Consider the following 25,696-nt stretch of genomic DNA (forward strand, 5'->3'; position numbering starts at 1 on the left):
AGCCATTTCTCATAAGTCTTGTTTTCCAGTCCCTGCACCAACTTTGTTTCTCTTCTGAGTGTGTTCTTGCAGGTGTATTTCTTGTAGTGAGGGGCGCAGACCTAAACACAGTATTTGAGGTGGCATCTTATCAGTGCTAAATACAAAGGGACCATCACTTCCCTAGTCCAGATGGTCACACTGCTTCTGATACAGACCAGGATGCCATTGGCTCTCTTAGCCAGGTTGGCAGATTGCTGACTCATGTTCAGCCAGCTGTTGACCAGTACTCCCATATCCTTTTCTGCCAGGCAACTTCCTAGCCACTTTCCCCAAGCCTGTACCACTGCATGGGGTTGTTATGACTGTAATGTAGCGCCTAACATTTAGCCCTGTTGAATACCATTTGACCCAGCCTGTCCAGATCCCTCTGCAGAGCCTTCCTAGCCTCAAGCAGATCAACACTTTTGCCCAGCTTGATATCATCTGTGGACATGCTAAGGGTGCACTCAATCCGCTCATAGAAATCATTGATAAAAATGTTACAGCAGGCTCTAATACTAAGAAATCAACCTTTTCAGAAATAAGTGGCAGTAAGCAAAATCATAAGGTTTACTACTTTGGCTGTTGCAACCATCTTCTTAGCATTGCTCTGGCAGTTGTCTGTAAGAAACTGATTTAGTAGTGGTTTACTTAGACATTCTGTTTATGCTTGTATTTCATTATATTTTTGTTTAAGCGTTTCTAAAGTTTCATTCTAAGTTTACAGATTTGATACCGAGTCTATGAATTACCATTCATGCTAGAAAACTCTGAGACTTCAGTTTATTGATTTGTTATCAGGTTGGGAGTTTTACTTATACAGATTGTCAGGTTGTTGGTTTTTGGAAATAAAAGTACTGGAATTTTAAAAAGTATTTCCATTTTAAGTGTATACGTGTACTTTTTATTCAAAAGTGAAGGGGAGGTTGTTTTATCTTCACCAGAAACTTCATTGTGTTGAGTCTCTTGTCTGTATCTTCTTTGTAATGATGTTCTTACTTAAGCAGTGCACAAATTCAGTCTGAATCATATAGGATTAAGAAGTCTCACCCTAGCCTCACGTAGTCTCCTTTCTTCCCACCTTACCAAAGAAATAAAAATACTGTGGTGGCATACTCAGGTTCTTATGGGCGCACTTTCTAACATTAGTAGTTTCTTTTGGTCACCTAGAACTTACACAAGTAATTTCTTTTTGCGCTGTGTAGTACATGCTTCTAAGGACCCAGGACCAAGATGAAAATGTGGCTTTGGAGGCCTGTGAGTTTTGGCTGACTTTGGCTGAACAACCCATTTGTAAGGATGTTTTATGTCGGCATCTTACTAAGTAAGTATTAGTAATTACAATTGATTGTTTCTGAAATTGCCATCTTTGAAGTTCAATGAACTTGGTCCAAGACAATCTTAAAAAGGCTGTATGTAGCCTACACCATGCTTAGAATTTTCCTGTAGCTAGTTCTTGTAAAAGAGTAAAAATGGTTGTGCTACAGAGTTACTTTAAAAGGCTTCTCTTTTGTACTTAAGTAGGTGTAGAAGCAACCTAACTGTATTGCTGGAGTGCTTTACCTTGAGCTCAAGTTTATTAAATATCAGACGGATACTGTTGTTGTATGCTAAACTCAAATGTTCCACATGACATTTTCTTTAATATGTAGTGTACCACGATGTACATCAAGAAGTGGCTTTGACAGCTGCAAGTTAGGGGATTTCAGTGCAAACCTTCTGTGTATAGTCATGCCAACAGTTGTTTGTATAAAGAACATAACAAAGTGACTCAAGATCGCTTAGATTTAAGTTGAAGGAGTATGAACATCTGTGTCTGAGATCTACATGTCTACATGTCTTGAACTTTTTCTAGATTAATCTTAAAAGCCTTCTTTCTAATAATTAACAAATTTTTCACTGCTCACAGTGAATAGAGATTTTTTGTGGTTTATTCTTTTTCTGTGTACGCATGGAAGCTTTTTGAAAATACTACAATAGTTCTGTGATTTTTGTTCTTCTGGTCAAGATGCAAAGGGAATAAAAACTGCCTTTTCTGTAGGTAGTGGCATTTATATGGGAAGCAATCCATTAAAAAAATATATAATTTTCATAAGCAATTGGATACATAAGAGATTAAAGCACCTACCATAGCAATAAAAAAATAGGAGTTGAAACTAGGAGAACTACTGTTATGATAAATGACATTTTAGTGTTAAAATGGTTTTATTTAATTCCTACTCTTGTAGCTCAGATAAAAAAGAGTGATAGCAAGTAAGGAGCTGGACTCAGTGATCCTTGTATGTCTCTTAAACTTTGGAAATTCTGTGATTGAAGTTACTAGTTCTACACATCCTTTCTGCCACACGTCATATTTACACTGAGAAGTTGACTAGTGTTAAAGTTTTTCTGACATAAATGAACACTAACATTGCAGCAGCATTATACTACACATTTGCTTTATTTTTCTTTAAGAATCTTCTAAATTGCTGGGGAAAAAATGGATGAAATTATTAGTATATGAGGACTGCCTGAAAATAATGCCTCCTATTTTATTATGCTGGCCCACAATGTCAGAAGCAGAATGCTAGTAGTATGGCACTAAGGGGCTGAACTTTCTCAATATTCCATTACATTTTGTTGCCGTAAGACAAATGGCAGCAAAGGGGCAGTCTGACAAAATGGTGTCTGACATGGAGAAAGTGGCACCCACTGGCACTGATGCCTGCTGAATGTTGCTGGACACCAAACAGGGGATGTGAGCGTGGAGAGATGGTGGGTGATGCATTTCAGCAAGGGTGACAGTCGGGCGTATTTTTATAAGTATAGCATGCAGGCTCTTGGTCATCACTAGTGAAAATGCATAGGTAGTGGTGGGTGTTGAAAAAATGTTTTGTAGCTGAGAATTTGCTCTATCAAATAGTGTTTTTGTACTCTTTTTGTCTCTTGTAGTTTCCATGGAAATAAATAGGAGGCATTACTTTCAGACTGACCAACGTATTTCTCGTGATCTCAACATGCTTGTTGAAAGCAGTTTTTCTTATTACTCCCATTTGAATGTGGGGCTATGCTGTTAATTAATTTCAGATGAACAAAGAAAGCCCACAAAAACCCCAACATGTTAAAGTAAGGGTGGGACAAGCTCTTTTAAAAATCTGCTTATATATCTAATAAAGCAAATTATCTTGTTCGATTTTGTTCCTGTAGGCTTTCTTACAAAATACATAATTCTGCATACTTCATGAAGTATGCTGCAGAAGTGCCAGTGAATTAGTGTTGATCAGAATGCTTACTACTCTTCCATTAAAATATCAGAATGTAACATGCTGTTGAGATGCATGAATGTTCTGCTGTCCTAATTACCTTTAGAATGAATACTTCTCAGTTGCAGATCATACGTGGATTAAGTCCATTACTGGGACTGGTGCAGTGTTACAAGCTTGTATTAACTTTTCATACATATCTGGTTTGGTTGGCTTTGTTTTTTTTTTTAAAGTTTTCCATCTTCTAAGCTTAGCAAGGTAGGGTTCACAAACTCAGGTAAAAACCCCAAGTACTGTTGGTGAGACCATATTATAGGGATTTTGAATTGCTTTAGACTTATTTTAAGGCACTTTTTAGAAGTTCAGTTTCATTTTATGAAGGAATAATGTCCTGCTCTTAAGGTGAGAAGCCCACTTGTTAGAAAGTCTGTGGAGTTAATGCTATTTCAAATTACAAATACTAATGAGCATGAAATGGAGCTTGAGTTTGTATCAGGTTTCTGGGTTTTTGGATTTCTGCTTCTTCTGGGAGGAATTGCAACCAAAATTAAGGCTCAGGTAACTGGAAATATTTTTTTTTTTTTTTTTTTTTCTTTTTTAAATTAAAGCATTGTTTTGATATATATCAATATCCCTTTGTAGGCTGATACCTGTGCTGGTGAATGGTATGAAATATTCCGAGATAGATATTATTTTGCTGAAGGTGAGCATCAATTTCTTTCGTTCTATGGAAATACCTGGTTAACTTCTGAGCTATGAATCAGTACAGTTCAATTGATGGGCCAAATCTGATCTACCATCTATTCTGTAGAGAATTAGATCTTTGGGGTAAGGTCTTGCAAGGACTGCTCCAAATACTAAATGCTATCATTACTGAGTTTGTTAGAAAATAATCAGTGGATTTTCCAGCTTTGCTCTTGTCTGCCCTCATCCAGTTTGGATGTTGAGATACTGTTACTCATGACTCACTCCTGCAAGGAAACATTAAAAAAAAAAAAAAGAGAGAAAGAAAAAGAAAAATTCAGTGTCAGTTCTGATACCCTTCTAGATTGAATTAGAGCATTTTCTATCCCAGCATTTTACAGTATGTCTCTGTGCCTTCTAATTCATTCCTTTCAATTGCAGCCTCTTAATAAGAAAGATACTTGATACTTTCACATGAGGTTTATCTCATTTGTGTTTTTCTGTAATTTTTCAGTTAAATACTGCAGGAGAATGCAGGAACAATGGCATTTTTAGTTAGCCACGCAGCACAAGTGAGGTGTGAATCTTTCATATGGCTACAAAATCTTGAACTGAAATTTGCCATGCATTTTTAACTTCCTTGAGTAACATAATTGTACTGATGAAACCATTTTGATGACAGGGAGATGTTGAAGAAGATGAAGCTATTCCAGATAGCGAACAGGACATAAGACCTCGTTTTCATCGTTCACGAACAGTAGCTCAGAAACATGAGGAAGATGGCATTGAAGATCGTGATGATGATGATGATGAAATTGATGATGATGATGCTATTTCTGACTGGAATTTAAGTATGTCAAAGTGATGTGTAAAATGTGTTAAAATACAGTTAGTTGTGCAATATGAGAACTGCAGTGAAAAGGTCTCATGTATGGAAATACAGGGGCTTTGCTTTTGAGCAGGAGGAAAATAAATTCTGATGTAATTAATGGCTTGGGTAGGTAGGGGGGTGTGTTTGGGGGTGGGGGACCACAGGTTATTTCGGATGGTGTTATTGTTACTACCAATATTTATTTTTATATGTAAGATATTTGCTTCTGACCGGAATAGAATACATGAGCTATTAAGAGCAGACATAGCAGTGAGGAGCTGTTGGAGCAGGGAAGGATTTGTCTTCTGATTATATTCCACATGAGATAAATTTACAGCTGCTACTCTTGTCTCTTTGATGGTTCTACTCCTGACTGCCTGAAAAGGAAGAACAGATTCTCTAGCTGGTTATTCCTTACCCAAGAGCAGATTTCTCAGTTATGAACCTGAAGATGTTGGCTAGTAAAATGAGGAAATACAGTTTCTTGGGGACAATAGAAATTAGTTTAGTGGATTAATTTGATAAAATATGTAGGAAAGAATGCTAGATTCTTTTAATCTAGAAAGTCTGCAATTTAGATTTACTTATATAAATAGGAAATCACACTGTAGGGTTTTTGACAGCTTCATCACTTGATTTCTAGCTACTTCATTCAACTCGTGAGTAGCCATAAAAATGAAATACCTGATTTATTTATTGGCTGCCTCACTTCTGGTTCAAAAACTTCTCAAACCATGCTCTTACTGTTTTGTTCTTCTCACTACAGTAATGAAACATACTTTGTAGAAAAGTTTGTTCCTATGGCCAGGGGATTGGAGTTGGATGATGTAAAAAATTCCTTCTAACCCAAACCATTCTATGATTTTATTAGAGAGCTTTTTCACTAGTTTTGAGATTCAGACATATCCACACAGAGTTTTATATTTCTTACAAAGCCCAGAGTTTTAATCACAAACAAAACATCTCTTTGAAGCTTAGGGATGAAACATTTTAGAGGCTTGTCTGATTTTTTTTTTTAGAATTATTATTATTTGTAAAGAAAGTGAGGATATAAATAGACTCATTTTTTCTGAAGTCTCTTATTTAAAAAATAGATAGTTTTGGGTTCATTATGCTGCTCTTGTCACAGCTGTTAGCAGAGATTGCACTATTAAATGCAAATTTTCTGGTATTCTTCAGCTATGAAAAGCACAGCTGAAATTGACAGAGTACCTTGTGGTCCAGAGCTGTAGTTAAGATGATGTGAAATTGTGGAAGAACAGAACATCTGGGGGATTCCCATTGGCATGTGTCATCTGGACTTGAGATAATTTGGATTATCCGAAATTCAGAATTGACCCTTATTTCTTAGTAGTGTTCTATATTTGACTTCCAGTTTTAACAGAGAAGAGTTAGCAGTGCAACCTGACTTAATAGCAGCACTGTTTTTTATTAAGACCTGTTAAGCTACTTTGGGTCCTTTCTTCCCTAATGAAAGCTGAAAGTCTTACCTGATAGGTGGAAGTGCAGATCTTTGTTGGGAGTTTGTGCTGTTAATTATTGCTTTGCAATTGAGATCTGCTGTAAGTTGAGGATTCCTTTATTTCATGCAAGCATTTTGAACTTCATCTAGAAGCAGAGCAGAAAGTCCTATATTTATTTCTGTTCTGGTAGCTATTACATCCCATCTGAAACTTGTCCATATGGGTCCTATATGGGCCCGGTAGCTTTTAGATCTAGGTTACGATTTTTACATATTACCATATGCTTTGTATATTTTGTCTGATGCCTATCTTCTATATAGTTCTGTTCCCATTGGAACTTTTCTGACAGATTAGTAAGGAACTGAGATCATAATGAGCAAAACAGTGCAATATAAATTTTGTAATACACCCATTCTTCATAAAATAGCTTTAGTGTTATTTTTCTAGATACAACAACACTACAGCAGAAAATGACAATTTCTGAATCATATTTTTCAGACGTTCTTGATTTTTCTTTTGAGCTTTCTTCTTCTATAACAAAGAGATTATATGTACTTAGTACAAGGTGCTCTTATTTGAATTAGTGTACAGGAATTGTTTGTTTGTTTTTTACAAGAGCTCAGAACAGAGGCGTGCAGGTTGCTTTTGTTCTGTAGGAATTGATGTTGGTTATCTAGAGACATGGATCATGTTACTTTTTTTTTTTTTTTTAATCAACTGTTGTTAATTATTTATTTATTTATTAGGCAATTTCTCTCTAGTTTCTCCAGTTGTTACATTCAAATCTCAGACCTTTCCGCTTCCTCAGTGTTATGCGGTCCTGAAATTACATAGTATATGGAATGTTGCAGTATGATGTGGTTTTTGTCAGTGAGCATTTTAATGTCACTGCAGTATATGTGTTTTCAGTGGGTATTTAACTGCTGCAAAACTGGATTTCTAAAAGCTGTACCCTCACACCAGAGGGAAGGGCTGCACTATATACTGTAATGAAACTGAAGTGGTTGGTCGTCTTTAGAATAATGCCCTGACACTCCACTGACAGCTCAAAGTTAAAATGAGAATTAAACTGGTTAACTGCAAATGAGATTAATGCTGTTAATTCCCCTCAGGGAAATGTTCTGCTGCTGCTCTAGATGTTTTGGCCAATGTATTTCGTGATGAACTTTTGCCACACATCTTGCCCCTTTTGAAGGAATTGCTCTTCCATCCCGAATGGGTAGTTAAGGAATCAGGTATCCTTGTTCTTGGAGCAATTGCTGAAGGTAAGGCAACAGTGAATATCAACTTAGTAAACCTATTGTCTGGCTCTGAGGCAGGCCTGTGATTCCTTCTCGATATGTTTACTTGTGCAAACAAGTGTCTTTCACTGATCTGGTTTCAGTGATTAATCTCTACATTTACTTGTTGGTGTCTGGTGTTATTTAAATTTTCTAAATTTGGAAGACTGAATAACTTAAGTTTTCTTTTACTTCCACTTTCTTAACTCTTCAGTATATATTTATTTGTCACTGATTTGGTATTAATTTGATTTAATACAAGTAAAAATAATTTTAATAAACTCAACCCTTACATTTTATTTGTTGTTTTCAGAAACTGGAAAGACCACTCTTCTGACTTCAGTGCCCTGAGCCACTTTCAGTGGATCATTCTGTGTTTCACATATGATAACTTAATTTTCTCTGTACTTATAGGCTTTTTGGCCTTTTGTTTGTGTTTCTAGCATCGTTGTCTTTTTGGCAGATAGAAGAAATATGTTTGGGTCTGTGTCTGCCTGCATTATCTTTCTTTTTCCTATTGCGCTTACTGAGTACATTTTCTTTGTTGCTGAAAAAACTTTTTTGTTGGCTTTGATTCCAGTTCAAACCAGGTGAAAGTTAGTACTTCTGATCAATCTTAATAACGTATTGTTCTTCTTAATGACATGAATGGTCAGCTATTGCTGATCAGAGGGAAATTAAATGCTGAAAAAATATCCTTTTTATTGATGCGATTATTTGTTATCAAAGTTGAATCTTTCTGTGCTTGTTGTTTTGGTCACTCTTGAGTATTCTGACTTAGGACACTGGAGCTTTATAAACTCATTTTATGTACTTTAATAAAGCAGAAAGCACTGAAGCAGAAATACAGTCACATATAAATTTAATTGGCAAGGTTTAACTGTTGTTTATGGTAAGGTTTCTCGTGCAGCTTAACATAAAAGAGATAGACTTGCTTCACATATTGCTAAAATGTATTATTGTGCAATAGAGAATGACAGTGGCCTTTCTAGGAAATATTACTTCTCATTAATTCTGGTACTGAAGTAACTGGTTTTTGCTGTGTTTTTTTTCTCCCTCACAGGCTGCATGCAGGGTATGATTCCGTATCTTCCTGAGCTGATCCCTCACCTTATTCAGTGCCTCTCTGACAAAAAGGCTCTTGTGCGCTCCATTACATGCTGGACTCTTAGTCGCTATGCACACTGGGTAGTTAGTCAACCCCCAGACACATACTTGAAGCCATTAATGACTGAGTTGCTACAGCGTATCCTGGATAGCAACAAGAGAGTACAAGAAGCTGCCTGCAGGTAAGCCAAGGCTTTCCTTAACCTAGAAGCACTGTCAGTGATATTGCTTCTTCTTTGGAAACTTTTTTAATGCTTTACTACTGAATGCACGACCTCATTTTAGCACATTGTATTGGTGTTTTTTTCTAACCAGAGTAGATTCAGCTTTACAAATTATTGTAATAAAATTTTGTGTTTCCTTGTACAAGTTCGTTTTCAGAGTATATTGATCACCAAGCTAAAAAATGTGTTGCAGTAAAATAAACCATCTGTATGACACCTGTTTATTTTCATTATTTTAAGTTTCAATGGCTGGAAATCTGTTTTTTATGTGCCTTGGAATAAGATCAATACCGATAACAGTAGAAAACTATCCTAACATGATAGTTTATAGCTGTCTCAGTATTACCAGAAGATTTGAGTTAACTGTTACGGGGGATATTCCTTTCTCTCTTGAAAGGAAATTCTGTGAGATAAGATTTTGTTCTCTGTCTTGCCTGCTGATATTTTAAAAACAAAACAAAATTAGGCTTTCTTAAAGCATGCAGTGTTAATGAAATGAGAATTTCACACGTCTTGTCCATTAAGCTCATCTGTGTCAATGTATGTGTGGGGCAAGAACTTACACAGCAAGCTGAAAAAAAAAGGTTTCTTCACAAAGCAGAATTAGATCTGCTTGTGACTGCATGCCTAGAACTTGGAGAGTTGTTGGGTGCATTTTAGATTTTTGGGTCTTCATTTGTTTGGGTTCTTTTAGATTTCAGCAGTGCCTAAGTCAACACTGAGGTCAGAGTTCCTGTACTAAGCTTTGCTCAGGAGTAGATACATTATTGTCTGAGATAAATATAATTAATGAAATACACTAAGTCAGTTTTGCATATTAAACACAAGTCCATTTTTATCTCTAAAACTTTTCAAACATGTGGCTAGCACATTTCTTCAGCTTTATCTTCTGTTCCTATCCACCTGTTTTTTACAATGATGACCTTTTGTTCCTTCCAGAACAAACAGGAACATGAAAAGAATTCTTTCTTCGCAAATTTTCAGATCCCATGAATCAGAGTTACTTACAAATTCTACTTGGGGTGTGGGGGAAGAAAAGGAAAGGAAAAAAAAAAGCAGAATCAAACAAAGAAAAACCCTTCCAGATTCCTGCTCACCTTGTCTAAAAACATGGTTGAAATGTGTGTGTAGTTAAATACAGCTGTGCTGCACTTGTTCAGTGCCCTTATGGAAAGTCTGTGAATGATGTAATATGCAGTGGAAACTGTTAGAAGAAACAAAAGTATCTCTCCTTTCAGTGGAGCTAAAATGGAAATACTAAAAACAAATGATGTACCTGATTTTTTTTTTTATTTTTTTTTTTTTGTGCATTTAGCCAGTATTAGATTTATACTGTACTTTGAACTGCTGTCTTTGCAATAGAGATGATCTCATGAAAAACATTGTTGCAGATAAAATGGTTTAGGAAATTCCACTTTAAGGAAGATGTAGAGCTGTTACAAGTAAAAATGTACTTAGTAATTTTATGAATAGCAGTATAATGATCCTTCTTGGAGAATACCTAAAACCTACATCCTTACAGCTGCACAAATCATTGTCTGCTATATTTAAAATTGCTCAGAATACAAGATATTTTCATTACTATCTTGTGTATCATTGCAGATGTTTAACTTCCATTTCTGTGATACTGAGGAAAGTGTTCCTTTAGTTGGAGAGACACTTGAAAAGATATTTCATTGAAACACATTTTCGTGCTTGCATTCTATGCCTTTCTGAAAGAGTACATCAAAATAATATAATAAATGATTTTAAATAATATTAGGACTATAGGTATGTAAGTAAAATAGACATTTAGTGTTCACAGTTCCATTGTTTTAAGTAAAAAGCATTTCTGTATTTGGTATCAGAGTAGTAGGGGATTGTTCACCTCTTACAGTGTTGCATACTTTTTTGGTGTTGGGATTGACTGAGTCTTCTTGACACAAATTAGATCTGTAAATCATCAATAGTTCTTGATTTTTTCCTTTAATTGCTCTTCTGAAGCAGCATGTCTTTTAGTGCTGTCATTCACAAACACTTGATAGGCATGAAATTTTTGTGATTTTTGTGATTGTAAAAGTGTTTTTTAATCAAGGGTGGCTGAAATTGTTTGTTCCCTGCTCATTTTTACTTTTGTTTTCTTTGTCTCTCTGTACTTGTTTTTCAGTGCAGTGTACTTTTGTGAAAGAGATGCCAGTATTGTAGTGGTACAGGAGCATTTAGGCTTCAGGTGTAGCTGCAGCACATGTTAAATATAGTAGGCTTTTTTTTTTTTTTTTTTTTTTAGCTCATACTGGGCAACTTTAATTATGTTTTCCTACTATTTAAAACACTGTAACTTGTATATAGTAATGCTTTTGGCAGCACAATAGGCTTTATCTGTATACATTGTAGTTTTTACAGCAATTATTTGAATTTTGTTCTTCATAATACAAGATCCTTATGTATTCAATCAAAATATTACTGCAGTAACCTCAGTCTAACAATTCTGAAAACATACCTAGGATGAATAAAGTTTTATGTTAAAAAGGAAGGGAGAATGTGGGATGTTAGGGGTTTGTACTGTTGATTTTGGTGTGGGTTTTTTTTTTCCCCAAAGATACTGACTAACATTGTTTTTGGTTTTTGTTCTTGTCCCTCAGTGCCTTTGCTACTCTAGAAGAGGAGGCTTGTACAGAGCTTGTTCCTTATCTTGCATATATACTTGACACTTTGGTCTTCGCATTTAGTAAATACCAGCATAAAAACCTACTTATTCTTTATGATGCTATAGGAACTCTAGCAGATTCCGTAGGCCATCATCTAAATAAACCAGTGAGTATACCTTACATTCTATAAAAATACTCATCATACATCTCTAGAATGTTTTACACATTGCAAAACAGAAATACTGACCTTTCCTTGTAGGTTTTGGTGATAGTAAATGTTTGTATGAAAAATACAAAAACTGCAGTTACTTTCCTAGCTATGCAAACATTATGAATTTTGTAACAGCAGATCTAAGTATACTGGTTTCTGAAATGTGCTTCTTGTCATGATTATTTACTTCATTTTCAGATTTTTTTCAGCTTAGAGATATGTGTATCAATTCAAACATTAAGTCAGATTTAAGAGGAGTTGCTGGAACGTATGCTAATTTCTATTGACCAGTTTCTTTTTTTAAACTACTTTCAGATGCTCTGTGTGTCTTTCTATGTAGTGGAGCATATTGTCAATAGAAGTTGTATGAGAGTGGAACAGTTATGCAACTTACAAATAAAAAAGCACAGATAATGCAAAGGCCATACTCTAGCATGGAACATTTTGCTGTTTTTTCCTCCACATACATTTGTTAGTAGAATGTGTAGATGTCTCATATTGTATGCATCTTCTTATGATGGCTGTTAAAATTTGTTTTATTTCTCTGTAGTGCTTCATGTGACATAGATTCACTAGAATAAATTAATCTGAGTTGTTGCTATGGCACTTTGCTTGCTGTTCAAGGCATCCCACCATGAGAGGGCCTCTCTTCTGATCTCTTTGGCCTTTTCATATAGTCTAGGGGAAGATAAATGGGAGCTCTTGGTGATGGCGGGACTTTCTTCAGTCACTTTGAATATTGTGGTTTTGGACATAAGATTAGCTGACAGTTCTTGTTGGCTATTCAGCTATCTTCTGGGAGCAGTAGCACTAACATAGGGATGCCTTGCTTGACGTTGTGACTGAGTGGCAGAGAAGATTAAACAGTTTGTTTCAGAGTGACTAAGTTTATCTTTCTAGATGGATAGAAAATGACTTTCTTCGTGCATGGCTAGTTGCTTGAGGATGAAGTTTCAGGAATATGGGGTAATTTGTAGCAGCAGGGTAATGTGAAATGATTGAGAAATGCAAGTGGCAATTGCAGTGCTGATTGGAAAAAAAGTAAATAAATTCGTAGGCAATTATAAATTTGTAACAACCCAGACAGCTATGGAAAGTTGCAAAACTGAAACCAAACATGGAGGAAAAAATCCACTGATCACTGGAGGTGATTACATGTCTCAATGAAAAAAATCTGAATGTAATTTATAAACTCTAATATTAAACTACTTGTGCATATTACTGTGTTTGGTTTGCAGCATATCAGTTTTCTTTTGCTGAAAAAGTAGAAATGATTTTTAATATATCAATGTTTTGACTTTGAAATAAACCAGCGTGCAATTAAGTATTTCAACAGCTGATGCATTTTTATCCTGAACAGGAATATATTCAGATGCTAATGCCCCCGTTAATCCACAAGTGGAACATGTTGAAGGATGAAGATAAAGATCTCTTTCCTTTATTAGAGGTAAAAGTTAAAATTTGAATATCATATATCAGCTCCTTTTACGAGTTATGCTTTCTACTCAAGAAACTACCTACTAGGATGTGTAACTACAAAGGCTTAAATCAGTAAAGCTTGTAGCAGAAGCCACTTGAATTTATTTTGTACCATTCTTATGTGTTTTTCCCTGAGGAACTTCTTATCTTTAAAAAAAAAAAAAAGTTTTTTTTATGGCTGAGCTAATTGCTACAGTCATTCTGGGTTGTGCATTCACTTAACAGTTACACATTTGACTTTTCTCTCTCTCTCCCCCCCTTTTTTTTTTCTTCTTTTAATTCTAGTGCCTGTCGTCAGTTGCTACTGCCTTGCAATCTGGCTTTCTTCCATACTGTGAACCTGTGTACCAGCGTTGTGTAAATCTAGTGCAGAAGACCCTTGCACAAGCCATGGTAATTTTCTTTTGCTATTCCAGTGTTTTCAGAGTAACTCATTAAAACAATATATGGCCTAGATAGACTCAAGCAGTGTGCCCAGGAGAACCTCGTGAGGTTCAACAAAGTCAAGTGTGAGCTGGGGAATGTAAGGATGAAACACAGCTTTACTGAAAAGGACTTGAGGTACTGGCCAAAAACAGGCTGGATGTGAGCCAGCAGTGTGCCCTCACAGTCCAGCAGGCAAGCGCATCCTGAGCCACATCAAAAGAAATGTGGCCAGCAGAGTGAGGGAGGTGATCCTGCCCTTCTGCTCTGCACCAGTGAGACATCACCTGGGGTGCTGCATCTAGCTGTGGAGTCTGCAGGATAGGAGAGACATGGACCTGTCGGACCATGTCCAGAGGAGGGCCACAAAGATGATTCAAGGGGTGGAACACATCTCCAATGAGAACAGGCTGTTCAGCCCGAAGAAGAGAAGGGAGACTGTCAGGTCTCTCTGGGGAGACCTGATAGTGGTGTTGCAGTATGTAAAAGTGGGCTGTAAGAAGGAAGGGGTCAGACTCCTTAGGAGGATCTGGGGCAATAGGACAAGAAAAATGGTTTCAAACTTAAGGAGGAGAGATTTAGATTGGATATAAGGAAAAAGTCTTTTACAGTGAGGGTAGCAAGGGAGTGGAACAGATTGCCCAGAGGAGTAGTGGATATCCCATCCCTGGGGACATTCAAGATCAAGCTGGATGGGGCTCTGAGCAACCTGATTTAGCTATAGGTGTCCCTGTTCATTGCAGAGTTGGACTCTAGACTCTAGAGTTGGACTCTGGATGACCTTTAAAGGTCCTTTCCTACTCAGATGATTCTGTTTCTATGAACTGTGTAAAGTTAGGGGTTGCCGGGGACATCTGTAGTATAACACTGAATCTCTGAAACTGTTTTTTACAGTTTTGCATACCCCTGAGAAAATGTAATTCTCATTCTGAAAATGTATTTTCGTTTGCTACAGTTGCACAATGCTCAACCAGACCAATATGAGGCTCCAGATAAGGACTTCATGATTGTGGCTCTTGATTTACTCAGTGGTTTAGCTGAAGGTCTTGGAGGCAACATTGAGCAGCTGGTAGCTCGGAGCAATATCCTGACACTGATGTACCAATGCATGCAGGTGAGATGAGAAACTGATTTTTCCAAGGGTTTTCTTTAAGATGATCAGAAACACTTCAAGAATTGCCATATTTCTTCTTTTTCTCCTTAGGATAAAATGCCTGAAGTACGACAGAGTTCTTTTGCACTGTTAGGTGATCTGACAAAGGCGTGTTTTCAGCATGTTAAGCCTTGCATCGGTATGTTTCCTTCGTATACTAAACAATTAACTTATTTTACAGACTGATAAAAGGCTCCTTTAGCCACTGTTAGGATCCTTTTTTCTATGTCTTGCGTTGTCATGCTGTGTATTTTCATATTTCTCTATTAGCAAGGAACTGCAGCTTTTTTCCTTCAAACTGTGTTTAAAAGATGGGGTTTTTTAGATAGTATAAATAATTCGTTTTGCTGCTTGATTTTTACAATTTAAAAGCTGCCTGTTCTGCTGGAATATATAAAAAGATTTACTTAATTAGAACAGTTCCTTCGTTTGCTAAATTTCTGAATTTGTATATTTTACTTCTTTTTTTAACCACATTTTACATTAAAATTATAGATAGATATACCATACATATTGGGCACCAAGATATCTAGCTCATCACTAGGGCTTTAAACTAGAGCTACTGGGGGAGGGGTCTGTACTACACAATAACTGAGAGATAGGGAGCGCAGTCACTTTAAGAAGCAGCAGGGGAAAACTTCAGATTTGTCCTGGAAGTTTGTGGGAGTACTTCTCTAGGAAAGTAATGTATCTGAAAGCTCAGCTGAAGTGCATCTATAACAATGCGTGCAGTGTAGAAAATAAACAGAAGCTAGGAAATTGCATTTGGTGGAGAATTATGATCTTATTGCTGTCACAGAAACATGGCAGGATGGCTCGCATGACTAGAATACCACCACTGAGGGCTATGAGCTTTGTGAAAGTGATAGACAAGGTAGCAGGAGTGGGGAAGTTGTCCTCTATGATAAGAAGACTGTGTTATAGACTGCAAGGAGCACCCTCTGAGAAAGAGTCAGGAACAGATTGAGAGATTCTGTAGGTTAAAATAAGGCATTGAACCAAAAAAGGATAGCTAGTACAGTCTAATACAGGCTGCATAATCTAGGGGGAGCCTATTGATGAAGCCTTCTTGCTTCAGCTGCAATAGGTGTCATGATCACAGGGTCTCATCCTGATGGGAGATATTCAACCAGCCAGATATCTCTGGGAGAACACCGCAGCAAGCTGTTAAATTGTTAAAGAGGTTAGGATTGAAGGAAGCCTGGAGTGCAGAGACCATGTCCTGGTCAAGTTCATGATCTTGAGGAATGTGAGCTTGGCGGAGTGGAGTCCGGACTGAACTTCCGGAGGTGGAACTTCAGGCTCTTTGTGGAATTGTTGGACAAGATCTCTTGGGAAACTATCTTTAGAGACAAAGGAGGGCAGCAAAGCTGGCTACTCTTCTAGGATCCATTTCTGAGAATTCAAGAGCTCTCCATCTTCAGAATAAGAAAGCAGATAGAGGAAGCAGGAAACCAGCATGGCTTGGCAAGGATGTTCTGATCAAACTGAGAGAAAAGAAGGGCATGTACAGGCGCTGGAAACAAGATTGTGTCATCTCAGAAAAATACAGAAATGTTGTCTGGACATACAGAGATAGGATCAGGAAAGCAAAGGCACAGATGGAACGGATTTGGAGAAGGATATTAAAAACAACAAGGAGGGGTTTTATAGGTACGTTTGGCAGAAGAGATAGGCCAGAGACAGTGTACCTCCTCTGAATGAGAAAGAACTGGCTACACAGATATGGAGACAGCTGAAGTACTTGATGAGCTCTTTGCCTCTGTCTTCACTGGCAGTCAGAACTCTCGTATTTCTCACATCTCTGAACTGCTTGATGGGAACTGGGGGAGCAACTTGGCTCCAGCATGAGGACAGAGCAAGTTGGAGACCACTTCATGAGGCTGAAGTCCATGGGGCCAGATGACATGCACTCTGTGGTTCTGATGTGGAACTGTCTGATGTGATTGCCAAGCTGCTCTTTTTCATAGATGAAAATCTCTGTCAGGTGGCCAGAAAAAGGGCAATATCATTCCCTTTTATAAGAAAGGGAGGAAGGGGGACCAAGAGATCTATGGGGTAGGAGCCTCACCTCTGTGGGAAAGTCATGGAACAGATCCTCCTGGAAAACATGTTGAAGCACATGATGGATGAGCGTGTGATCTGAGGCAGCCAGCAGGGCATCACCAAGGGAAGATTGTACCTGACCAATCTAGTCACCTTCTGTGATCGGGTGATGGCATCAGCGGGCAAAGGGAGGGCGTCTACATGGACTTCTGCAAGGTTTTTGACATGATTTCTCACTGCATCATTATCTCTAAATTGGGGAGAGCTAGATTTGAAGGGTGGATAAGGAATTGGCTGGAAGTTTGCATCCAGAGGGTTATGGTCAATAGCTCTTGTCCAGATGGTGGCTGGTGATGAGCCATGTCCCGCAGGGGTCTGTCTTGGGATCAGTATTCTTTAACATTTTTATCATTTTAGTGACATAAATGATAGGATTGAGAGTACCCTCAGCAGATTAATTGATGACACCAAGCTAAGTGGTGCGGTTGGTATGGTAGAAGGGATGCCATCCAGAAGGACCTTGATAAAGTCAGAAGCTGGGCCCACGTGAGCCTAGTGAAGTTCATCAGAGGAAAGTGCAAAGTTTTGCACTTGCATCAAAGTAATCCCATATATGTATACAAACTGGGAGAACTCTTTGTGAGTAGCCTTGGTGAGAAGGACTTAGGCATCCTGGTAGAGGAAAAACTTAATATGACTCAGCAGTGTGTGCTTGCAGCTTGGAATGCTGATGGTATCCTGGGCTGCATCTTAAGAGGGATGGCCGTCAAGGTGAGGGAGGTGATTACCCATCTCTGCCATTGTGACACCCTTCTTGAATATTGCATCCTTCAGCAAAGGAAGGATGTGAAGCTTTTGCAGAGCCCAAAGGAGGGCCACAAGCATGATTAGAGGGCTGGAGCACATCTACTATGAAGACATATTGAAGGAGCTGGGCTTGTTCAGCCTGGAGAAGGCAGAATAGAGATCTCATTGCAGCCTTCCAGTACTTAGGAGGTGATTATAAATACAGGAGGATGATCAAGTTTTTGCACAGGTAGATAGTGATAGGATGAGAGAAAGTAGTTTTACACTAAAGGAAGGAGATCTAGATTAGAAGTCAGGGGTACATTTTTCATTGAGAGACTGATGAGGTGCTGGAACAGGCTGCCAAGAGAGGCTGTGGGTGTCCTGTCTCTCTCTCTCATCCTGGCTGGATGGCATAGGCAGCCTGATCTAGTACTTGATCTAGCAGTTAGCAACCCTGCCTGCAGAAAGGGGGTTGGAACTTAATCCTTGAGGTCCCTTCCAACACAAGCCATTCTGTGATATTGTGATCTATAGTGAAAGTGGAGAACTTGGCTAGAAGGCATGTTTTGGCTTAGCCATTGTTTGTTCTTGGTGTTTGTTTATGCTTCCACAATATTTGCTACCTCATCCTTCAAATGTTCTTGATATGCACTTTGCCAAATGTATGCTTTGATAGCCTTGGGAATGTAAAGTTCAAGTAGCAGACATTATAATGATAGATGTGATTGGCTTCTGGGTTCTTTTCTTGTTAGCACGCTTGAATATGTAGTAATCTAAACGGTTCAAGGATTGATTGTTCAACCATTTATAGAACTACAAGTGCTTGTTATTGGGTTGCTTTTGCTTCCTCCCTTCTACTCCAGTTAGGGAAGGGGAGAAAAAGGGTTTATAGAGTTGCATAAAGATAAAGCCTATTAGAGGCATTTTAGAATCATAGTTTGAAAAGATCTGTTGATCTACTCGGATTCTAAAATCCGAGTTTATCTGATATATAGTAGAAATGCAACTCTCATTAATACATGTGTAACATTTTCCAAGTATTTAAATAGGCTCAAATGATTAAAAAAAAACAAAACAACAACAAAAAAACCCCACTTTTTTTAATATTGTTCTTTTTAGCTGATTTCATGCCCATTTTGGGAACCAACCTAAACCCTGAATTCATTTCTGTGTGTAACAATGCTACCTGGGCTATTGGAGAGATCTCCATTCAGATGGGTAAGCTTTTTTTTTTTTTTCTTTGAATCTTTGCACTTTTAGCATTGTTAGTCTGTTTTGATTTTGTTTGTTTTTAGTTTTTACTGATACTTTCACGTTAAAACTTAAATTAAGGTTGAAATTTGTCTTTGATAATAAATTCAGTGTATCAAATCTACTTGGATTATATATATTAACAATCATTTTCTTCTAAATATTTCTTTTTGACTATTTCAGGTATAGAGATGCAGCCTTATATTCCAATGGTGTTGCACCAGCTTGTAGAAATAATTAACAGACCCAACACACCAAAGACATTGTTAGAGAACACAGGTACCCAAAAACTGAAGCATTTGTGCTGAAGGAATTATGGATTATTTTTTTTTTATTTTAAAAATTACGTAGGGGAATAACACCAGAACTGATTGTATTGGAATGTATTTGGCTTTTTTAAGCAAAAACAACTCTGTTTTGCAAAAGCTCTTACAAGTCTCAGTCTTGCATTAAATCTTCTATCGTCTATCTGGATTCTTACAGTTGTTGCTTTCTCACCTCTATAATACTTAGTATAGCTGTTATCTATTTGATTTTTTTTTTGTAAGTATTCTTCCAGTGTTATATATGAATTACATATAACATATATATACAGTAACACTTATAACCTAATATTAGCCTTATTTAAATATATGCAAGTCGTTACACATGTGCACTATGTTTATCTCTAGTGTTTGAAATGAATATGATCGGTGTATATAAAACAAATAATAGATTATTTGAATTTAAAACAAAAACCCAAAAACCAAGAAACAACGCTGTTTTTTAAAATACTGATTTGTGAGACCACCAAAATCTAGATCTGTGATGGCATTTTTACTCCAACATAGCTGAAGTCATGTACTTCAGTGAAGTTCTGTTACCTGGTCACAAGAAATAAACAAATAAATTTTGAAAGCAAGCCTAAAATTGGCACACATGCATTGTGTTCTGGCCAATAGGCTGTACCTTCCAAACTGGAAAGAGTTCCCAAACTGTGCTGGAACTTCTGAGGCTTGTTTCTTTTGCATTTATAGAGCGCACGTTCTGGTAGGATGAACGCCTTCCATACTTCAAACAGAATTTTATTAATAATCTTACAGGTTTATCATTTACTAATTGAGAATCCTTTTTTTTTGTCTGAAAATTTGTCCTGTAAGAAAATATTAGCTTAGTCATTATAACATGACATGATAAAAATTATGTAAGTTGTTTTATGCTTAGCGTGAAGTAAATTGGTGACAGATTTTCCATGTGTATTTCTCCTCCAATGTTCTCTTAACGTAAAAGCTGTGCTTTGGCTACATCTCTCCTACTATTCTCAGTTTAGTATGGAAGGTGAACTACAAGGAAAACTACAAAGTTGTGGGATAAAGTAGATACTGCCTTTTGAAAAGATCATTTTGGAGCAAATATGTACTTGTTTTCAAATAAACCATGAAATAGTATGTCAGCATAAATTCCTTCTTCCCACGCTCCTGGCCCCTTTCCTCTTCACTGATGGATGTAATGCCTGTAACTGGGAGGCATCCAATCTTAAGCTTTTGCTTCTATCACTGTTGTGGAATTTTTGGAAGCATCTGAACACTGACATTTCCTTTATTCTCTTAATAGTTACTTTAAATGTGGATGCGTAACTGCAGATAAATGTTGAGTGTGGTGTACTTATTATAAGTTTGTTGTGGGATATTGTGCTGCATATCACTGGTATGTGCAAGAGTATTACTGTTTTCTGCTTTAGCTTGCTATGTAATGAGCCATGAGCACAGTTTTATAGAAATAGGAGACTGTGTTAAGTAAAAGCAGTAGTACTGAAAGTGAGTACATGTCAAAAACTTTATCTTTGACAGAAGTTTCTATTCCTTGTACAAACTGTAACTGTGAAAACTTAAGTGTGGATAAAACTGAAGTGTATTTTAACTTGAAACTTGTATTTGAAAAGCAATTCAAATACATTTTAACGAGTTAAATCTGCTGAAAATTTTAGATCCTGTGTATTGAAATAGTGCATTGCAAGTGAGCAGCTGGTTCATGGAATTGTTAAAATTCGTACTACTAGTATATCCTACACCAAACTTTTATTGGAGAAAGCATCATCTGCTTTATTGCATGTTTCATGAAACTGTTCACAATTGCCTGTTTAATTAGAGTGTTGCATAGTATGTCCCTTGAACATAGGTTTCCTTTCTCTGCTTCATATAAATCTGCTGGATTTTAGTATTATTCATGTATTTTGCTTCAAGTAATCCTGATACATTATTCCCCACCCTCTCCTTTTTCTAAAGATTAATCTTTTGTGAGTTGAGCAAACACCACTAAAACACAGTTATATTTTTTCAATCTGTCCCTCCATAAAGGACTGAACTACCAAATAATGTGAAGAAGCAATTTTGTATTTATGCCTTTGCATCAGAAGTCAGATTATTGTATGGCTGTTATGATGAAGACTGTTGAGAAAAGAAGAATTAACTTTGCAGTTAGTTGCTCTAGCAACCACTTTAAATTATCTAAAAGATTATAAAGAGAACAATTTTTTTGTTTTCTTAAAGATTTTCATATATTTAGTATTTATAGACAGATCACAGTATATTTAATGGAAACATACTTCCAAGCGTATTAGTCATGGATAAGCATATTAAAAATTTGAATTCTAAATACTGAAAAAATGTTCAGGATACTTTATAATAAAGCTGAAAATTCCTTTTTATGAAGAGAATCCCTAATAGTACATTTGAATAAAATCTTAGTAGTGCATGGTAGGTAAATTTAACATAAAGTAAGTGAAGAGAGCAGAATGACTGCAGACATCAGAAAGCCTTTTGTTTTTAAATTGTGTTTTTGGTGTTCTCTCATTTACTTCTTTAATTTTTCTTTTACCCTGGAAAGTATACCATATATGTTGCTGCCTCTTATTTAGGGGGTGGTAATAAACAGCACTGGTGAAATCTTATGTTTATTATCATACACAGATTCTGTTGGTTTCTGTTTCTGAGTTATTTGTTGTTTTTTCTTTATTTTTTCTCCTCCCCCCTCATTTGCTCATGTCTTGGTTGGCGTTTGGTGGTGTATAACCGTGATTGCGTTACCTTAGCAATAACAATTGGTCGTCTTGGTTACGTTTGTCCTCAAGAGGTGGCCCCCATGCTACAGCAGTTTATAAGACCCTGGTGTGTATTATTCAATCTTTTTTTTTTTAATTCATTTTTCTTCACTCTCTTTCTTTCTTTCTTCTCTCTATCTCACTTTTAGATATATTTTCAGTTGGTTACAAAATCTCAATCCTTAATCATTGCCAACCATGTGACTAATCTTGTCCTATCAGGTTTGTGAGTTTTTAGTAGCACCGTCATATATTTTTTTTATGTTGTGGCTAACGACTAATTTATGCATGGGATAAGATTGTCACATGCTTGCTGTGTTAAAGCTTGACTATGAAAGAGCGTTTTAAAATCCACCAGAATGATACTACAATGCATGCCAATACAGTAAAATTTAAACTGTGCATTACCTTACTTAAAAAAATCAGTCGGAGGCTTGAAATGCTGTGAGGAATATATGTTTATAGACCTGTTTTATGTATAAAATAGCTTGCTTGCTGCTGTAAAAGTTAAATAACTGTTCTGTAACTGGTATCTGACATAATTCATACTGTGATAGTATTATATGTTCTGCTTCTAATAATGATAGTTACTATAAATATTTCAGATATGTGTCTTTTGTATTTAATGGAATACAGGTCACACTTTATAAATGGTGCCACAGAAGAACAAGGTTCTGGAGATGGTAGATAATGGGAATATGCTAGTAAACACTGCAATAACTGTTTTCCTAACTGTTCACAATAGTGTTTCAAATCATTTTATCCGTGTGGCTTATTCCATCAAATACTGTCATCTAGATCTGACTTGATTGAATGAAAGTGTGATAAAACTAGCTAAGATTTTCTCTACCTTACTAGGTGCACCTCTCTCCGGAACATAAGAGACAATGAGGAAAAGGACTCAGCATTCCGTGGGATATGTACCATGATCACAGTCAACCCCAATGGCGTATTCCAAGTAAGATGCAGGAATAGATCTGATTTTTTTCATTTATTTGCGTAAAATGTATTTTAAAATGTGTATGAAATACTAGGAGGTTTAGGTTGATGCTGATTCAGTGCAGAACACGATATGCCTTTATTTTAAGGCCAAGAAGACCAAAACGTTTACATTGTAGTGATAAGTATCATGATAATTCTGAATTTGTTCTTCAGTGAAAAGGAGGAAAAAAGATGTTAAAAGTCTTTTCTTTTTTTTTTTTTTTTTTGTCTTCTACTTAAAATGTGTATCTAAATAATGAACTCTGACTAACATTGTGAATGATGCAATATTTTTGTCAGTGTTTTGTGTGGAGGATCTCTATGAAAATATAAGGCAAAATCTAATTAAATCCTATCGTTCAGCTGTAATCTGGGCTTTAAAAAAGTAAAAGAACAAAAATGATAACTACCCCTTCATTCTTAAAACTTGAGATGGGAAGATTCTGTCTCAACATCAGATATATTGCTTGAATTCTTAATATGACTAGGAAGATGCTCTTTACATTTGTGTCAAGAACAGAATGTTACTTGCTCTTTAGTCTCCACAGCTCTGAAGTTAAGCTATACCGATGTAACATTTCATGAGAGGAAAAAAAAGGATGAATTTCCTTCTCTGCCTGAAATCCCTCTCTTTGAGACACAAAAATTGAGCCTATTTCTTGTTCTGAACTTTTCAGATGATTTCACTTGTCTTGTTCTATACTTGCCATTTCCCTTCTTTTCTGCTGTCCATTTATTCTTTCACACATAAAGAGAGCAGAAAATTAAGAACTCTCATTTTCCCATCTCTCCTCTGTAGTAGTTATCTTTGGTTCTTATCAAAACACACATGCTCTGTCAATTATTGAGGGGTGGTATCTTAGCAATATAGTAAGAAATGTAGTGCATAACCTCAGGTGAACTATGTTGCAAGGGTTATGATATGGCTTTGGTTTTGAATGTCGTGTGCATCCCTAAAATAAACTCTGACTCTGCTTGAAGAAATACAGCTGCTTTTTTTCCAGCTGGAAATTTATAAAACGAAGTTGGTCTTATGGTCTTATTTGGTGCTTGATGTTAAAATGGTTTGTTTCGGAATTTGTATGATTGGACTGAAAGAATTTGAGTTAGCTAGTTATGATGTGAGAGGAAAACTGTTGTGGTTTCAGTTTGCCTTTTTATGCTGTTGTGTGTATGAGTTTGGCTTTTTAATTAAAAAACCCTCATCAAACAGAGTTGCCCCAACTCTATATTTCTGTACATCTAGGTGTAGAATAGTTTGCCATTATTGCCTGCATTAACTGGAAATAAAATCAGTTTTTGAATAAGGATCAAAAAATCTTGTACAGTTAATAGAATGAATTGAGCATTGTTTCCAGACCTATAACTTAGAGTTTCTAACCTATGTGATTATTTAATCTTATAGGACTTTATTTTTTTTTGTGATGCTGTTGCATCGTGGATTAGCCCAAAAGACGATCTTCGAGACATGTTCTGTAAGGTAATGTTTCTCTTGTCATATCTTATCAATATATCCTGATTACGGTTTGGGATCTACTGTTTCTTTCTTGCTGTGCATTTTAGTCAGTACTTCTTGTATTTGTGAAGCTTCTTTGCAAAGTTATTAACTTTCAGACAAAACATCAAAACAATATGAAGATTGTTTTTTTATTTTACTTATATTTACTTAAGTCCATTCAAGTTACTGCAGACTTCTTTTTAATGGTGTTGAAAAGTTCACTTAGGATTTTAGTTAACAAAAAAATAATCATCCTCAGAGAGCTTTTCATAATTTCAGTCAACAGCATTTTGACTGCATTTTGGAAAACAGGATTTTTTTATACCACATTTAGGTCATCTTTAGAAAATGATATCTGTATAGTTCAAGATTTTTTCTTTTGCCATGAAGAAGCCCCCTTTATTTAACAGAAATACAACTGAAAGAAAAGGAGGTTACCAGGAGTAGTCAGCACGGGTTCACCAGGGGGAGGTCATGCTTCACCAACCTGGTAGCCTTCTGTGATGTTGTCTCTGGCTGGGTGGATGGGGGAAGAGCAGTGGATGTAGTCTACCTTGATTTCAGCAAGGCTTTTGATCCTGTCTCCCACAACATCCTTATAACAAAGCTGAGGAAGTGTGGGATAGATGAGTGGACAGTGAGGTGGGTTGAGAACTGGCTGACTGGCAGAGCGCAGAGGGTCGATGCTGGCGGTGCAGAGTCTGGCTGGAGGCCTGTAACCAGCGGTGCTCCTCAGGGGTCGGTGCTGGGTCTGGACTTGTTCAACATCTTCATCAATGACCTTCATGAGGGGATAGTGGCCACCCGCAGCAAGTTTGCTGATGATACGAAGTTGGGAGGATTGGCTGACACGCCTGAAGGCTGTGCTGCCATTCAGCAAGACCTGGACAGGCTGGAGAGCTGGGCAGAAAAAAACCGGATGAGGTTTAACAAAAGCAAGTGTAGAGTCTTGCATCTGGGGAGGAATAATTGCATGCACCAGTACAGGTTGGGAGATGAGCTGCTGGAGAGGAGCTCTGCAGGGTGGGACCTGGGTGTCCTGGTGGACGACAGATTGGCCATGAGCTAGCAGTGTGCCCTTGTGGCCAATGGCATCCTGGGGTGCATTAAAAAGAGCATGGCCAGCAGGTGAAGGGAGGTGATCCTCCCCCTCTACTCTGCCCTGGTGAGGCCTCATCTGGAGTATTGCGTCCAGTTCTGGGCTCCCCAGTACAAAAAAGACAGGGATCTCTTGGAAAGAGTCCAGTGGAGGGCCACAAAGATGGTG

At 37.1% G+C, this 25,696-nt stretch overlaps 1 protein-coding gene across 1 annotated transcript in view; it reads left to right on the top strand.

Moving 5' to 3' along the window:
• Positions 1–25,696, top strand: part of TNPO1 (transportin 1) — a 61,370-nt gene that overhangs the window by 25,969 nt on the left and 9,705 nt on the right. The window contains exons 9-23 of the mRNA XM_042825662.1: positions 1,227–1,345; positions 3,906–3,966; positions 4,630–4,798; positions 7,394–7,546; positions 8,625–8,850; positions 11,514–11,685; positions 13,091–13,177; positions 13,495–13,602; positions 14,588–14,746; positions 14,837–14,924; positions 18,740–18,838; positions 19,055–19,150; positions 21,942–22,017; positions 22,809–22,908; positions 24,337–24,411. Of these exons, the coding sequence (XP_042681596.1) occupies positions 1,227–1,345; positions 3,906–3,966; positions 4,630–4,798; positions 7,394–7,546; positions 8,625–8,850; positions 11,514–11,685; positions 13,091–13,177; positions 13,495–13,602; positions 14,588–14,746; positions 14,837–14,924; positions 18,740–18,838; positions 19,055–19,150; positions 21,942–22,017; positions 22,809–22,908; positions 24,337–24,411 (1,788 nt within the window). The remainder of the gene's footprint in view (positions 1–1,226; positions 1,346–3,905; positions 3,967–4,629; positions 4,799–7,393; positions 7,547–8,624; positions 8,851–11,513; positions 11,686–13,090; positions 13,178–13,494; positions 13,603–14,587; positions 14,747–14,836; positions 14,925–18,739; positions 18,839–19,054; positions 19,151–21,941; positions 22,018–22,808; positions 22,909–24,336; positions 24,412–25,696) is intronic.

This window comes from Centrocercus urophasianus, unplaced genomic scaffold (assembly GCF_019232065.1).
Source record: "Centrocercus urophasianus isolate 14NV4802_14NV808 unplaced genomic scaffold, USGS_Curo_1.0 seq_25, whole genome shotgun sequence".
Lineage (NCBI taxonomy): Eukaryota > Metazoa > Chordata > Aves > Galliformes > Phasianidae > Centrocercus > Centrocercus urophasianus.